This window comes from Pseudochaenichthys georgianus, chromosome 16 (genome assembly GCF_902827115.2).
Source record: "Pseudochaenichthys georgianus chromosome 16, fPseGeo1.2, whole genome shotgun sequence".
In the NCBI taxonomy this organism is placed as follows: domain Eukaryota; kingdom Metazoa; phylum Chordata; class Actinopteri; order Perciformes; family Channichthyidae; genus Pseudochaenichthys; species Pseudochaenichthys georgianus.
Genome location: NC_047518.2, coordinates 17,004,215 through 17,022,200, shown reverse-complemented (window position 1 = coordinate 17,022,200; position 17,986 = coordinate 17,004,215). Strand labels below are relative to the sequence as shown.

At 38.6% G+C, this 17,986-nt stretch overlaps 1 protein-coding gene across 1 annotated transcript; it reads left to right on the top strand.

Moving 5' to 3' along the window:
* The first annotated feature begins 933 nt into the window (after positions 1 to 933).
* dpys (dihydropyrimidinase) lies at positions 934 to 17,169 on the top strand. The gene is made up of 9 exons (XM_034103509.2): positions 934 to 1,318; positions 4,203 to 4,361; positions 4,950 to 5,129; positions 8,027 to 8,216; positions 9,161 to 9,317; positions 9,466 to 9,607; positions 10,233 to 10,375; positions 13,647 to 13,854; positions 15,032 to 17,169. The coding sequence occupies exons 1-9, from the start codon at positions 1,067 to 1,069 to the stop codon at positions 15,089 to 15,091; spliced, it is 1,491 nt and encodes a 496-aa protein (XP_033959400.1). The 5' UTR covers positions 934 to 1,066; the 3' UTR covers positions 15,092 to 17,169.
* Positions 17,170 to 17,986: the final 817 nt, after the last annotated feature.

Genomic DNA, 17,986 nt, shown 5'->3' with positions numbered 1-17,986 from the left:
ATTCATTGTGGGGATTCTTTGTACGCTGTGGGGATCTAGGACAGGAGGAGTTGTGCTGTACACACACTAAAGGCCCCTGAGACAAGTGTTTGCTATCGGGCTAAGTAAATAAAATGCGATTGGATTTGATTGCCAGTGGCTGGCAGAATCCGCTTCAAGACACTGGTACCATCCTAGAGAGCTCAGCCCTTTCCTACATCCAGGCCTTGGTTAAACCATACAGTCCAGCATGTGCTCTTCGCTCGGCGTCAGCCAATCGGCTTGCTACTCCCTCACTGCGAGTGGGACCCAGGCACCCCTCAAAAACACACCTGTTTGCTATCCTGGCTCCTAAATGGTCCAATGAGCTCTCCATTGTCATCAGGACAGCAGCAACTCTGCATATCTACCGCATGCAAAGTGAAAACGCATCGGTTTCAATTGTATCGTGGCAATTCAATTATTGAAAAAAAGAAAAAAGTGCAAAAAAATAACAGAATAGAAATAAAATAGTGCGAGAGAATGTTGTAAGATGTGCAAGTAAATACAATTAAAAATAGAAATAGTGCAAGAAGAGTCTATAAACACGTAAATGGAATATCAGCTCAGGTGTGTAATAGTCTTTAGGCCTTTAATGTAGGCCTTTTAACTAATTCACCAGCACTCAATATGGTATAACTTGCTTGAAGTGAATATATCTGCACTTTCCTTGTGGATTTCACACGAGGTCAGTGCAGGACAACTGCTCCATCTGGCCTTATTTATCACATGTAGGATGGTGAATTACTTAACGTCAGAACAGGTTTGTTTTCTCCATCAATGATCACTGGATTCAGACTAGGGTCTGTGAAATATTAACAAGAGGGCGGATTCAAAACAATCCCACTCCCATGGAACAGGGCGGTGCTTTGGCAGACGATGGTGTTTACCTGGCAAGAGTCCAGTAATCGCGAATGGAGATCTGTGGACATCCCTGTCTCACATGAACTTTGGAGTGTCTGAACACTCACTGCACACACGGCAGAGCTGCACTTCTGTTCAGTTTGCACACACTTTTTAATCTAAAAAGTGTCTCGGTTGTAAAGGGATGGCAGAGCCCAGCGGGATCCTGATCAAAGGGGGGAAAGTCGTGAACGAAGACTGCTCCGTGATCAGCGACGTCTACATAGAGAATGGGAAAATAGTGGAAGTTGGGCTGAACCTCCAGATCCCCGAGGGGGTGAGAGTCATCGATGCCACCGGGAAGCTGGTGATCCCGGGCGGCATCGACACCCACACCCACATGGAGCTGGAGTTCATGGGCACCAAGGCTGTGGACGACTTCTACATCGGAACCAAGGTGAGAGGGTTCACAATGCGTCAGGCGGAGAAGGAGAGGAGGTTCAGAGGCGTCAAGTTAGACCAAGAGACACAGAATGATAACGGAAGTTAGACTAGCCTTCACATTAAGACACTGTAGACCAGGGGTGTCAAACTCAGTTTAATCGCGGGCCCCATCAGCATTATGGCTGCACTCAAAGGGCCGGCTGTAACTTATATATAAATATATATATATAAAATAATGTATTACATTACATTATTGCCTCTGCATTGGATTATTATCAGATAGTAATAACTTCATAATTAACTACGTCTGAAAGCAGAAGTCTGGGGCAAATAATTGCAAGTCTCTTCAGTGAGAATGTCACAAGATTATTTCAAAAGAAAAGTTGGAAAAAAAGTCAAAATCAAAAAACAGAAGTGACATTTAAAAAAAAAGGAAGTGACATTTAAAAAAAGGAAGTGACATTTAAAAAAAGGAAGTGACATTTAAAAAAAGAGTTAAATTCTGAGAAAAAAGTTTAATTTGAGATGTGTACATGTAGTTTATGGACAACGTGCTTCATTAAATCATCATGTAACCGTATAATAAACATATGATATTCTTTGCAAGCTCTTGTGGGGCCACAACAAATGAAGTCACGGGCCGGATTTGGCCCTCGGGCCTTGAGTTTGAAACCCCTGCTGTAGACAATACTTGGATTTTTTGTATTCTTTCATAGTAATGTATCCATGCATATCAGTTCAAACTACCAGCAGAGGTAGAAGAAGGCTGCTCAGATATTTATGCAATTACATTTACTCAAGTACTGTACTTAAGTAACATTTTGAGTTACATGTACTTTGAGTATTTCAAATGTTTGCTACTTTGTACTTCTACTCCACCACAGTTCAGAGTTAAATCATGTACCTTTACTCCACTATATGTATTTAATCCCTTTAGTTACTTCACAGATGTGGATGAATGATGTGAAATCTAATCAAGTGCTAAATCAGACTTTAGTTCCACCTGGAGTAAATCCACCAGCTACCCTGCAGTATACAAAGTCATTCACACTAGCTGCACCTTCACCAGCTTTGAGAACACTTTCATGATCACTCATTATAAAACATATCATATATATTATTCTGAAAGGGACCAATCTGCACAATGACTACTTTTACTGTTGCTACTTTAAGTATATTTAGATGCCAATACTAATGTACTTTGACTTGAGTAACATTTTGAATGCAGGACTTTTTTTTGTTACAGAGTATTCGTACACTCTGGTACTTCTACTTTTACTCAAATATACGATCTGAGTACTTCTCCCACCTCTGGTAGATAGTACACATCAAAATATGCGCACGGTCACAAAATGACTGTATAAAGATGTATAAAATATAACATCACTTTAATGTTGCATTTGACAAGATATAGCCAATTGTATTACTTTATATGCTATTGGGTAGTTTAATTTGTAATAATAGCATACAGTACACCATAATTGAAGTATTGATTATAGTTTGTTATTAAATGCAGTGGTGTAAAAAGTACAACTATGACTATCGAAATAAAGTTGAAGTATCCAGCTCGATAAAATTGAAACACTGAGGTTGCCTTTGTATCCCCAGGGATTAATAAAGTGTAATGTTACATGATATTGTATTTGTTATGAATATTTGTATTATTAATCTGAATCTGAAAATTACATAATCTAATAAAGTTTTCAAATAGTTATAAAAACGGTTGTGCAATACCACTACCAATGTGCATTTTACACATTTACGCCGTATTTGTTTATAATATATATTACAATTTGTTGAGGGAATCCGCTCTTTCAATACTTTTTTATGTTCACATACTTAATAATAGTATAATAATAATTCCAATGTGTAACCCTGGTAATCTTATTGAATTGAATAATTGAACTATAAAGTAACTCTTAATTAAAGGTGGCTATGTAATTTATTTCAGAAACACTTTTTGTTATATTCCATGGAATGCTCTTAACATCCCGATAGCAATGAATATATTAAATGCTTTGACAATAAATACATAAAAAAAGTCATCTGTGGAAGCCGTAGTGCTGTAAAAAGCACCACCAATCATCTGAGCCGGCCCGGCTAAAGTAACTGGATGGCCTACCTGCCTGTCAGCCTTCCATCTGTGCACACACTTATCTCGTGCCCTCATTGGTCATGTGCGCGTTCGTGTGTGTTGGGGGAGGGGCTCTGTAAGGAAGTGGCAGATTTCTTCCGGCTGTGTATTTTCAAATTCTAGCGCACTAGAGCTGGTTTCTCAAAATTACATACCCCACCTTTAATGTGCATAAGTACTTTCCACCATAGCATGCTTCAATATCAGACTTTCAATATCGTTTTAAAAATAATTGTACAATGAACTTGGATATCTTAGAATTAGCATTGTAACAATTTGCTATCAATGGTAGTAAACACACACAACTTTTACCATTGCTCTCTTAGACTTCATTTGCAGTATTGGTATCTTTATTAAATTGTTAGCATTTGATGTGCAGTCTGGTGTTTTATTTTGAAGGTTGCTACCAGAATTGTATTTTAAACTTGTCTGATTTATCTCACATTTAAAAGAATAACAGGCTGAAAGTAATATAATCTGAAAGGTTTGGAAATCTATTGTATATTTTGAACAAAGAAACAAACATATTGCTTTAACCTGGAAAAAGCGCTATATAATCTAAATGTTGCATAATGAATGTGTATATTATGTTGTCATTAACATGCTGCCATACAAGTGAGCCTTATACACTAGCCAGACTAGCAAGGCCAGACTTGAAATGTATCAGTGCACTGCCAGATCACCCTGCACATAGACAGTGTGTGTGTCTCAGGGCTATATGTTAATGTTTAGCTCACCTCTGTGGTAATGTGTGTTTCCCCAGGCCGCTCTGGCAGGAGGGACCACCATGATCATGGACTTTGTGATCCCCCAAAGGGGAAAGTCTCTCCTGGAGGCGTACGATTGCTGGAGGCAGACTGCTGACCCCAAAGTCTGCTGCGACTACTCGCTGCATGTCGCCGTCACATGGTGGAGTGACCAGGTGATGGAGCACATCATTGTTGTTAAATACAAAGAAATACAAAATAAATCCAGTAAAATGTAAAGATTGTGTAAGTTATTATAATGAGAAACTTTTAAAAAAAAAAATCAGTTAGTTGCCAAAAAAAGACAGTATTTCAAAAATAATGAAGAATGACGGAAATAATTAGTTAGAATATCAAAAAATATACAAATAATGAAAGATTTTCTTTAATAATGACCTGCTTATGGAAATAATAAATACATAATGCTAAATAGTGATTTGCAACATAGAGACATTTTCTTTAAGAAATTAGTTTTAAAAAATATTTACTTACTTACCTTGAAATAATGAAGTAAGTATATAAAGAAATGTTGTTATTATTTTTGAGTTACTGTGTCAGTTTTTTTAGATAGTTATGTATCATTTTTATAGACTATAAAGTATATATTACTATAAGTAATCATTTGAAAACATTTTCTTTTTCTCTTTAAGTTACTTTTTTTCATCACATGTGGCGGAAATGGGCTTCCATGCTGAGTGGTACTATATAAGTATCAAGGATGCTCATAGCTATTCCTCTGTCTGTCCAAAACCTTTTTATTCCAGGTGAAAAAAGAGATGCAGACGGTGACCAAAGAGAAGGGAGTTAACTCCTTTAAGATGTTCATGGCCTATAAGGACGTGTTCATGCTGGACGACTCTGAGCTGTACGCGGCCTTCTCCCAGTGTAAGGAGATCGGAGCTATAGCTCAGGTGCACGCTGAGAATGGAGACCTGATCGCAGAGGTTAGTATAAGATCAAGTGAAAACCAGTTTATTATCAAGAGTGAATTAGTGGAAACTTATGGTGAGGAAGAGGTTGCTTAAACTGAAGAGCTGCAGTATTTGTTTATGCACATATGTGCTAGAATGTGGCTAGTATGTGGCTTTCAGTATTTAACCCCTGACTTTCGGCTGAAGAATATCAGTGACCGTGTTTTTCCTTTCTAATCTAAAGCAATATGATAAAGCAAATATCCAGAATTTAAAGGCGGGCTATGTAATTTATTTCAGAAACACTTTTTGTAGGGATGCTCCGATCGCCAATTTCGGGGCCGATCGCCGGAATCAGTATCGCCCGATACCGATCGCCGATCCGATCAAGTGGGCGGGGCCTAAATGGAAGATTTAAACATCACTTTAAATCTTCCATTTAAAGTGATGTTAAAACTCAGTTAATGGGGCTCATTCACTGGAGCTTCCACAAACAACAATCAACTTAATTATTACATTGAAATTATGTACATTATTCAAGTTTACATTCACTTTGGAGAAATGAGCGGAAGCGCTCTCTTTTCCTCTCTCCCTCTCTCTCTCTCATAACAGCCTGTCAGTATCTCATGCAGCTCACTGATCTAGTAATGAGTGACCCGACAGTGAAGAATAAATATATTTATAATAACTAGTTTAGCTTGTTCCAGAGGTAGATAAAATAGCTAAGTGTGTTAGGTCTAACTCTTGTGTGTTTCGTTTCGCTTACCGGTCCAGCGGGTGGAGCTGCAGGATTTCTGCTTCACACACGCGTTGCATTCCGCTATTTTACTGTCTTTTTCGGACACCTTAAAATACTGCCAGACCGGCGAAGCCATTTTGGCGAGCTTGTTTTGCCGCACACAGATCATGCCGCATGATCATGCGATCGGCTCTTGCGATCGGCATGTTTAGAGAGCACCGAGTGATCGGGAGAGAGTGAGTATCGGCCGATATCGATCGGTGACCGATCGATCGGAGCATCCCTACTTTTTGTTATATTCCATGGAATGCTCTTAACATCCCGATAGCAATGAATATATTAAATGCTTTGACAATAAATCCATAACAAAATATCATCTGTGGAAGCCGTAGTACTGTAAAAAGCACGACCAATCATCTGAGCCGTCCCGGCTAAAATAACTGGATGGCCTACCTGCCTGTCAGCCTTCCATCTGTGCACAAACGTATCTCGTGCCATCATTGGTTCGTGTGTGTTGGAGGAAGGGCTCTGTAAGGAAGAGGCAGATTTGTTGTAGTGTATTTTCAAATTCGAGCTCACTCGAGCTGGTTTCTCCAAAATTACATACCCCACCTTAAACAACAAAAAATACGTGTCATTGTCCTTAGTATGAAAGAGGAACAATAATGATTGCATCTGGACAGAAAGAGTCCTACTCGCCACATGGCTAGCATGCATGCTACTGTGCTTTTCATCACGTTCTATAAGGTTAATGTCTAAGCCTATATGTGGACACAATGGTTTAACCATAAAGGAAGCTGAACATGTCCTAATAAAGTATCCTGCAATGTCATAGAATAATAGACGTGGCAGATATATTTATATAACAAATATATAGTTATAGATTTGCAAATATTGCATTTTAAGATGTTTAAATTGTGAATAAAGGGACATGTTATATCAGTGTTTCCCTGCATGTTACAGATGGTTCAAGGTCCATTGACCCTGTGTGTGTCAGCAATGCGACTAGACACATTAATTACGGAGAGCAATGTGGTGAAATTCCAAAAGCAGCTTTTACTCTGTAGCCGTGTCCACTGCATAAAACCTGAAGTCACCTGAAGACCTTAGCATTTCCCCTTTCGTTTTAAGTTTATTATGTCATATCCAAAAAGAACACAGTGTAATTAAATGGGCTGGCCCCAGGGCCTACTTTCTACAAAACTAAATGGCAATTATTTATCAGAATTCAGTTTTTTAATTAACAACAATTGGCCATGTTTGAAAATAAATGTCATGACAACAATTCACCACTAGGAGGCAGCAGAGGTCAAAGAAGTGAAACAGGGGTCTCTTGTGGTGGGGATCAGGCAGTTTAAAATGAAAGGAACAGTCCTCATTAAAAGATATTTCTGTTAATTTGCCAGTTTAAAAGTCATGGCTAATTCTGCAATATAAGTGTCATGACAGGAAAGACACATTACAGTCAAACAGGAACATCAAATGAGAACACGTCAAATAATGTGAATAAATATGATCAGCAACTTAAACAAATCCTAAAACAAAGAATGTTATTGATTAAGTTTTCCTACATTTGGTTGTCTATTATTTACCATGATTTTAGGTTTTTAAAATAACTATAAATGAACAATATGTGTCATAGTCTTTATTAAATGTTGGCACACTATACCCTCTTGCTGACTACTGTCACTAGGATATGTATTAAGGAGTATTGGCATTTTTTGCTAACCCAACATGTTACATTTGGGGTCCTTTGGGCCCTCATTACATGGCTTAAAAAACATCTAGATGCCATGGTCAGCTGTAAAAAACGAATTCAATACAATGGATTTTGATATTCTCTACACCAGTGATTTGTTCCGAATCACAGGTGTATGTGAATGTGAATAACTTTGTGTTAAACAATATATTAGTCTATTAGTAGCACATACCATTTAAAACGTGAAATATTCCCTGAAGTTATTGCTTTATTGTCTTATCCCTAATTTGCACTTTCACCATGTTTGTGAAGAGACACCACTTTATCTCTTTCTAAATATTGGGGTTTTTAAATTAAATTAACAACATCTAAATAAAATGTTCAATGTTATGTCACCTCTCTGCGTGGACACACACTGAGTGTTGTTCTCCTCCCTCTCCTCTAACCTTTATGCTGTCTTGTTGTTGTTGTCCCCCCGCGGGGCCTCTGCAGGGTGCTAAGAAGATGCTGTCTCTGGGCATCACGGGGCCAGAGGGCCACGAGCTGTGTCGGCCGGAGGAGGTGGAGGCCGAGGCCACCCAGAGAGCCATCACCATCGCCCACGCTGTCAACTGCCCGCTGTACGTGGTGCACGTGATGAGCAAGTCTGCCGCCAAGGTGGTGTCAAACGCCCGCAGAGAGGGTGAGTGTGGGCTGCTGCCCCCTGCTGGTGGAGGAGGGTGGAGAGGAGGCCCGACACAGCCCTTTAGAGGCCATAACCATAATCATTTTTAATGTTACAAGTATATGTATTTAATATTTCATTAAAAAAACACAAGTGTCACTTGTGTATAGACATCCTCATAATGCTTTAAGATCATAATTGTTCATGTATGCTGGTTACTGTGATGGATCATAGTGTGTTATTATTCTTCTCGTTATAATTATGATAAATAGAATATTTTTGATGCATTATAATGTTATTATTATAGTCACAAGTGTTCATTGTTTACTTGAGGTAAAGTGAAATAATGACATTAAATCTATGCAAACATTTTGTAAAGGAGATTTTTACCTCACCTAAAGCAAAAAAGTAGAAGGTACAGGAACTTATTTCACATTCAAATGTATTACTACAGGTATTTTAGTCCATTATAATATAAAACAATTATATTATTATAATAATTATAATCTATTACAGTTATAGAGTTATAACACAATGGAACTTGCAACAACAACAACAACATTTTATCAGCATTATTATCATTTTTTCAAGCTTTATGAATATGCATTAGTGTTTATATTTAGAATGATACAGCAAAGGACATATTATAACATTATATTGTGTATTATATGTATGTTGATAATGCATTAAGACAAAGTGGCAAACTTGTTGTCCAATTATTCAATGTTAATGGCACCTTCAATACTTGTATGTTATTTTTATTATTGTGTTTGTCTCTTTTTTTTCTGATTACCAAAAGTTAAAGTATTCACGAGTTTTCTTTTTGTCATGCTAAAAAAAAGAAGCTTACATGTATAAACAATGATATCTAATTAAACCCAAAGTTCCCTCAATATGTTTTTTGGCCATATCTTCCAGGTTGTAAACAGTATAAATAAATAAACGGTGTTTTCTTTCTGCAGGGCGCGTGGTGTTCGGGGAGCCCATCGCAGCTGGACTGGGCACTGACGGTACTCACTGCTGGCACAAAGACTGGGGCCATGCTGCAGGCTTCGTCATGGGCCCCCCCCTCAGACCTGACCCCAGCACCCCGGGGTACCTCATGGACCTGCTGGCCAAGTAAGTGGAGCTGAAAGTGTAACCATCAATGATATCCTATAAAGATTATTGTGTGTTTGAGCAATTTAGTGTTGTATATGTATTCATTAAGGTCAGTTTCTATTCTTTCATTCACCCAAACCTGTATCTATCCTTCAAATGATGCCAGTGATGATCTCACTGTCACGGGGACGGACAACTGCACCTTCTCTGTGTGCCAGAAGGCTCTGGGCAAGGACGACTTCACGAAGATCCCAAACGGAGTGAACGGGGTGGAGGACCGGATGTCCGTCATCTGGGAGAAGGGAGTGGTATGTCATAATGACCTGACTCAGCAGCACTGACTCTTACCTCTTAAACAGCAGAGGTGTGAGCGCCATGACGTGCCATCAACAGCTGCTATGCATGAAAAAGGGAAGCTCGAGAGGTATCGTTTTCAAAAGTGTCATTCCCTGGGGCCCTTGATATGCTGACACAACAGTGGGCAGGGGTCTATTGTACATTTTTGAATTCCTAGTGGCAATGAATATACATTTTTACGTTAGGTTAAGAACGCTTACTCTTTTAAATGTGTTGACACTAATTATTTGTATTCAGTATTGCTCTATTTATATTTTAATAGGTGTGAAATATAAGTATAGTATGTTTCCAACAGAACGGGTAATACACTCTGGGAGCTGCAGATCGCTGCAGAAAGCAGGCTCTGCATTTTCTCAAGAGAAGACAGTGTTTCAGCCCGGCTGCCCCAAGGCCACTGTGAAGATTAACAACACTCCACAGTGCTTACAAATCACAAATGAGATGATATTTTGGCAGAAATGAGTTGCTTGCTGCTGCAGTTAGGCACTGACCTTTTGCCTGCTAATTCTGTATTCTGTTGTCATATGCTGTGGCCCCCTTTCTCAAAGCGGCTCCTCTGTGCGTTTCCTCCATCAGCACAGCGGCAAGATGGACGAGAATCGATTTGTGGCTGTCACCAGCAGCAACGCAGCAAAAATCTTCAACTTCTACCCGCAGAAAGGCCGTATCGCCAAGAACTCGGATGCTGACGTGGTTATTTGGGACCCTAAGATGAAGAGGTGAGGGGACTCCAGTTAATCAGCCGTATGGGAGAAAGCTTTTCAAATGGAGAAGGAAAAGAAAACACTGTGCGTGTACAGCTCCACATCTCTTTTTGGGTTTTTCCCTTTCCTGTATTATGGTCTGCAAAGGCTAGCATCCTTAGTGACAGAGTTACATCACTATGCAAACAGAGCAATGCATTCACTATGACATCACTATGTTACACTCGCACTTCTACTGGCTTGCGCATTGTGCGTGGTAGGCTAAAAACAAAGACCTTTTTGAACATTAGGATGGAAACATGTCACAGTAGAGGCACTAAAAACAAATATGAAGCTGAAAATGAGCATAATATGGCCCCTTTAAATACTTTAAACACCGCTGCAGAATACTAGAAGTGTTTAAATAAAAAAAAAGACACCATTTCTAAAGTTTAGCGGTATAGCATGCACTAAAAGCAAAGTGATGTATCTTTCATCTTGTGCCACCTCAACACAGTAACCTGCCGTAACGTGAGCTAATCATGCTCTATCCAGACGGCAGGGCATGTCATCACATATCTCAGCTGCAAATGAAAGCATAACACTATTTACACATAAATCAGAGTCATCAGTCAGTAAAGAGAAATGTTACATTCGTTACCATTTTAGGTCATTATTTTTAGGAAGCGGAGCTCAGCATCAGTGGGATGATGCAGATGGGTGATGTTGAGGATCTTAAAGATGACGAATATTTCATGTAGGAGTTAAACCAATTTTCATAGTAGCATTAAGGCTATTTTCAGGAACAAGCTCACAATACCATGAGGCTTTATATAAACATGGATCATGTGTTTTTGCTATCATTCTAACAACGTTCCATATATGGAACTGAGGACAGTATGCGTTCCAGTAGATTGTAGCACATTAAGTCTTATGTAACCCAGAATGCACTGCTCTGTTTGCTGCAGAATCTGGGCTGAGCCCCTCAGGGAAGCAACTGAAAAGAACACATTTAATTCTGTTTAATTTCCTGTCAATTAATTCACCGGTAACATTGGAAAATAGTTTCAAAATCTATTTATTTTTAGTTCTGATGTTCCCTGTCTGTCTGTCTTCCCCGATGTTATACTGCGTTTCAAGCATGAGAGCGCCTCATGTTTCATTGCCGCAGTCGTGAATTCATCTGTGAAACTTAACGTAATTAATCGCCCCTCAGCACAAGTGTCGCTCCATAACATCCGGGACCACGGGCCACGCACAGTTGCATAACCAGAAACGCCTAGGAAGTTCACTCAATTGCCTTGTGTCTCGTAATTGGGCATGCTGGAATAATGAGGACACATCTTGTTTTTGTCAGTGCACACTAGGCAAGGTTTCTGGCTTTACACATCAACAGTAAATGTGAATGGGGGGAAAGCGGGCTCTCGTGAAGTGGCTGAGTCAGAGTTATTTCGCTGCTGATGCAGTCTTTTCACTCAGATATGATTTATTTGTTAGACATCATCAATCTTCGCTGTGCAAAGCGTTTGATTATTTTAATATGAAGGGCTGTAATTGGCTCTCCCTCTTAGAGTGTTTTTCCACATTTTCCTGAAAGCCCTTCAACCACCCTAATAAGAAGGTGCATACAGTACTTGTACTACTGTTACCAAGTGCATGCAGTGTTGAAAGTACTATAGGTCGGTTTTTGTACCTTTATGAATTAAGGTTATATTAACCCTCATGCAGTACCTCACTGAGATCAGATAAGATAATACAAGATGTCTTTGCAGCAACTGCATTAAGGTTGAAACACAGGACAGATATCATTTCACACAAGAATAAAAACAATAATAAAGACGTAAGAAATAAAAAATATAAAAATTGTAGTGAACATTTACAGGTTTTTACATACATACAGATATGGACATGATATGGTGAGATCATGTGCATTATGTCATAAGTACATAAACTGCAGGTTGTTTGGTCTTTGAGGACATTTTGAGATTATATTTGATTTGTTTATCATTTCAGCTGTGTTAATGTATATGGCATATGTTTTGGAAATGATGTGAGTTATTACAGTATATTTCAAGTTCAACTTCAGCCGATATTATAAGTCAAAAATAATATTTCATAAGACGTAGGGGTTGCTCATAGTGATAAAGACAGATACATATCAACTAATTTTGCGGCTCAAGAGAGTGTTATTGTGTCTTTCAGCTATTTGTTTTGGGTCTAGTAATGTTATAGTTGTAGTTCACTCTAAAACACTCTTGGCTTTGTTTTCAGCCGACAGCTGTTCACAGCAGAATAGCTCTTAAGTCAGACTGTATGCTACCTGCCTAGCACCAGATGGCACACAGATAAACGTATCAACTTCCTGGTTCACATTTTGCATCATCAAGCATCTAAACGTCAACAAATGTGAAGTTCTGTGACCCATTTTCTAAATTTGTAATATGAAAGTGTTATTTGTATGGCTCTTTCTTTCCCTACACGCAGATCACACAGACTGCATGGGGCCTCATCTTGCGGGGGGGGCCTCATGTTATGCGCTTATATGGCGCAATTCATCTAATGCGTAAATGCGCTACAATTAGGCGCTCTGTAGTTACCCCGCTGCGAGGCTCCGGAGAACTAACAGTTCACGACACATAAGGGGGGCCTCATGAAACACCTTTGCGTGGGGCCACAAGTTGGCTAGGGGCAGCCCTGGCTGTAATTGCAGGATATTAGTTCGTCAAGGTGGAGCCTTCTGAACTACCTTACTGGATTTAGATTGCGTCACAGTTTATTTTCTAACAATGCATCTCGAAAGCTAATCTTTTATGAGAAATCTCTATGTGCAAAAATAACTTGTAAATATAGCTATCAGATATTTCTTGAGAGATGTCAAATGTAGTTGATTAAAATATGCCGTATACATTCACATTGAGTGCTTTTAGATTAATCATTTAAATCATTTTTATAATTTCTTCCAATAAAATATTTTGCAGCCATGCTATATATTTTATTGGGTGATTGGGTCTGACCTTTCTGTTGCAAAACTGATCCATCTTCAACATCCCACTTCATTCTTTACAGCAAATAGAGCATCACATGAGCCCAAGTTATACATATTACATTGTATGGCTTGTTGCTGCGAAGTAAGTGAGCTGCAGTAACTCGATGCTGTGTATAAGTATCTTGGCCTGATTAAATCAGTTTCAGATTAGAACCGAATACATTACCCACAATACGTTTCTTTTTTTAGCCTGGCATTCAGAAAGCATGCAAGTTCTAAAATAAATGTCATTACAATGTATTTGTATCTTTGTGATTGTAGGAAGATATCAGCCAAAACACACCACCAGGCTGTAGACTACAACATCTTTGAGGGCATGGAGTGCCACGGCGTCGCCGTCCTCACCATCTCCAGAGGCAGGGTGGTGTATGAGGACGGGCAGCTGCAGGTGTCCCCAGGGACCGGAAGATTCATCCCCAGGAAACCCTTCTCTGAGTTTGTTTACAAAAGAATCAAGCAAAGGGACCAGGTCAGTCAAGTGTAACACAGTATTCATAAGTATAAAACACTTCAGTTAGTAAAATGGAAAGTCTGTGCTAACTTAACGACGAACCATCAGAGAACTCTCACCTGACTCTACATTTCCCCTTAGCTGTACAGTGCATTTTAGCACCTTTTGGCTCATTGTTTAGCTTTTCCAGCCAACTCACTAAATTACAGCCACAGCAGGCAGCTGTTTTGACTGAAATAACCACTTCAAATATTACTTTTCACTATCTGCCTAGCACCAAGCCTAGCATTTAGCTTCTGTTTCGGAACAAGTTCACCACGTCAGCGTATGCCATAATGTACAGTAGGCCTATGCAGCTATACACCTGTCAAGGAAATAATCAGGCACATAACACCCTGCGAAAACCTATAACTTGACAATTTTGCAAATGATACACACCCAATATAAAAATGTTAATGTTTGCTTTAGATCAGGGATTAGATCATTGGATTATTAGACCTATGGATTAGACCACTGAAGTAACCAACTTGAACACATTGTGTTGCAATTAAGAGTCTGTGTAAAGCAGAAAGAGAGCAGAGAAGTCTAAACAGGAAGCTACATTTGGTGAAAACAAATGTAAAATATTTAACTAACTTAAAGTAATGGATTAATTACTGAAATAGCTCAAATCTAGCACTTATCGAACAAGTGTAAACATGCCAAACAAACCTAAACATTGACAGTTGAATTGAATGAACAATTATTGTATCAGTGTTAAATTATATCAAGTTAATGTTTACTTTAGTGTATTTTTATATCGTTTTTTCTTTATTTTGTACGTTCGAACAGAGCCAGGCTAGATGCTGTTTGTCAACTAAGCTAAGCTAGCTGCTTGCTAGCAGTATCGTCATATTACAACCCTTTCCATTCAACTTTCAGTTCTCCAAACTTTTAAGGCAATAGTGAATGAGTCAATGAGGCAGAGATCTCCACACAAACCACTCTAAAAATAGCTAGGGCTAATTATATGTAGCTACTTGTGTTCATAAAGTTAGCATCATACAGGATATGAAACATTGAGCAAACAGGGGGGCTGCTTAGGTGTAAAGCACCTTTAATAGGTCTGGAATTCAAATATATCTTTGAAATTGAAGCATCCGGATCGAGATAAAGTTTTCCCCAAAGGTCACTTTACCTTTCTTTCTGCCTGCAGGTGGGGACGCCTACAGCTGTGATCAGAGAGCCGTATAAAGGGGAAGTCATTTCTCTGTGAACAACAGGCCAAGAGAGGCTGTGTCTGCAGTGCAATCCAGAAGATACCAAAGTCAAAACTACAGAATGCTGCCTCACTGAAGATTAAACTGCTCAGAGATTTCTGTACTTTTAACAGACACAAGATATTACTACATGTCATACATGCATTTTCCAGCCATTAACATAGCATTTGTAACAGTCCTACTGTTTTTGATGTCCACTTTGATCAACACTTGGGTCAATGTTCTGTTGGCAAATATTATATTTGATATATTTGTTCAGCTTTGTAAGGTTTTAAAGCTCATCTGGGCTCAGTACACCGGTACTGCTGTAATTATATTTGCTCTAACTTACAATATGCAATAAAGTAATTCACTGTTAGCAACGAAAAATATAACTGATTCATAATTTCATGGTTAGAAACACTGTTGTGATAGAAAAGATCCTTCATTACTTTTTAACACTGTTTGTGGCAGTGAATGAGCCACCGTTTGTTTCTCCTTATTTTCCCAATGTTCATCTTCTCTGCTAACAGGACTGATGATTCTCAGCCAAAAGCATCCATGCCTTTGATGAAATATTCATTAGATGCAGTGGCATGCGTGAAAGTATAAAGATTGACTTTGTTGACCCAGATTGGCATTTTATTTGCGTATTCAGCAGGATGGCATATTATCATCTGTGCCCATGTATGGACTGTATTCATTCTTTCCCATGGTTTAGAAAAAAGGTCTGTGCTGTCACCGTGCATCATGCGGCGGCCTCCTATTGGGCTGGCATGCTGGCGTGGTATTATGCCACAGGGCCCGCTGAGACATAATGTGAGCTTATCAGGTTGCTACACGGGTCAGTGGCGGCGCGTGAGTCACAGAAGGCTTACTCATCCTTGAGCCGCACCACTTCCTTCCTCTTGCCTCTGACGGTGGAAGGACTGCGGTGGTGTGGGAATGTACCATCCAGACTGACTCTGTCTGAAAACGCTCCCCACTGGATACTATTAAATAACTAAACTGCTGAAAGTCTACACATCTTCTGCAGACTGAAACACACCTGTTTCAACTGCACCCTGGCCATTAAACCTAAAACACACACAACATCGTAGAGACTTTAAAATATGTAGGTCAATTGAAGCTATGCACCAGCACTTACAATGGTGTGGCGTATTTGAAGCAAATGTACCTTGTCCCTTGGACAAAGGCGTCAGCTAAATGAAATGTAAGGGAATCTATAGAAGTAAATAACAAAGAGGAACACTAACAATTAAGAATTTAAATAAAGTTAAGTTATAATTCACCTTAAATATGTTTATAACTAATCGCATAATTTCCCTGATAAACTAACATGGCTCAAAGACTTCTGCAAGTCCTTTTCCAAAACTGAAAATGAATGCATGCATCGACCCCATTATTTTTAATTCTGCTCCAAAATGCATTTGGTTCTTCTTTGAACCATGCTACACCATTTTAAGATTCAGGAAAAACTGAGCTTGTAGTTATTTTCCTAATCCGGCAGTCAAACCCACAAACCCAATCAAATGCATTCACATGACTTTTTACTCTATAAAAGAAAATGTTTAATTCAAAATAGAAGTTTGCAGCAGAGTTGGAAAAACATTTGAAGATAACCTTTAATAGGTAATTGTCTGTGGTTTTTGATCAGGATATACATGCATACTTACATACTTATAACAGCACACTTGTCATTTTAACATTATCTCCCATCTGCTCATCAAGAGGTTAAGGTTGGGGTCCCACATGAGGAAAATCTCAAAGTTGAAACATTATTCAACACATTCTCCCTCCCAACTCGTAGGCTATAGTGACGTTATGTCAGGATCCCTTGGCGTCACTATCAAACGCAGTGGGGGCCCTTTAGCATACATTTTCAACTACTGTATCAGGGAGTCCCATTATTGACTTACATAGAGCTCCCTGAACGTTGGTAATAGACGAGTTGGGATCGCGGAGAAATGCTCTCTCATTTTTTTAAGACACCTTATTTACAAAGAAATCCCAATTTCATATCCAGATTTCAGTCCCACTGCACTACACTGGATAGATTATGGAAATATATAATTGAAATTTGTGATTACTTTAGTTTGTGTGTGTGTTGGACTGATTTGTATGAATAACTTTTTCATAATTATTATTTTTTTTGAATACTTATTTTTGCATCCCATGGAATATAAAAACTATAAATATGTGATCCACTGTACTTTTTTTCTATACTGTATTGTTATCAGCAGTTAATACCTTTAGTAGCAGTATAATACACACACTGCCAGTCTGCCAATGAACAATAATGGTTACCATAGAGAAAGAGTCAACAGACGCAACAGCCAATCAACAGAACCATACATCAGAAGGGTTTAATGCAATTCATTTAGCTTCAATGAGCACTCATCAAACAGAAATGTAATTGTATTTGTGGAATACATCACAGATTGCATTATATTCATTATATAACAAGGTGGATGAATGATGATGAGTATACCATATTTTTTTCAAGTAATGTCTACAAATACATAAATCACATATTAATCTGGTAAAAGTTGTTGGCTTGTTGAAGGCATTAAAATCAATAACTAGTATATTCCATTTTACTTCGTGCACCTCAGATATGGATTTATGATGATAGCTATGTCGATGAAAATCTTAGGTCACAGGCTTCTCCAACAGTGCAACACAATAATACAGAAGAACAGAAAAATATAGTGCAAGTAAATATTAAAAAGTAAATACAAAAAGAAAAATAGTTTAAAAAAAAGTGAAATTGTGAAATAAGAGTCTATATGCAAGCTATTGGAATGATATATTAGATAAATAGATACATAATTACTAAGTAGCAGATGAATGTTATGGATGTTGTTTCAAAGTAAATTTGTTTAGCAGTCTTATTGCCTGTAGGATGAAAC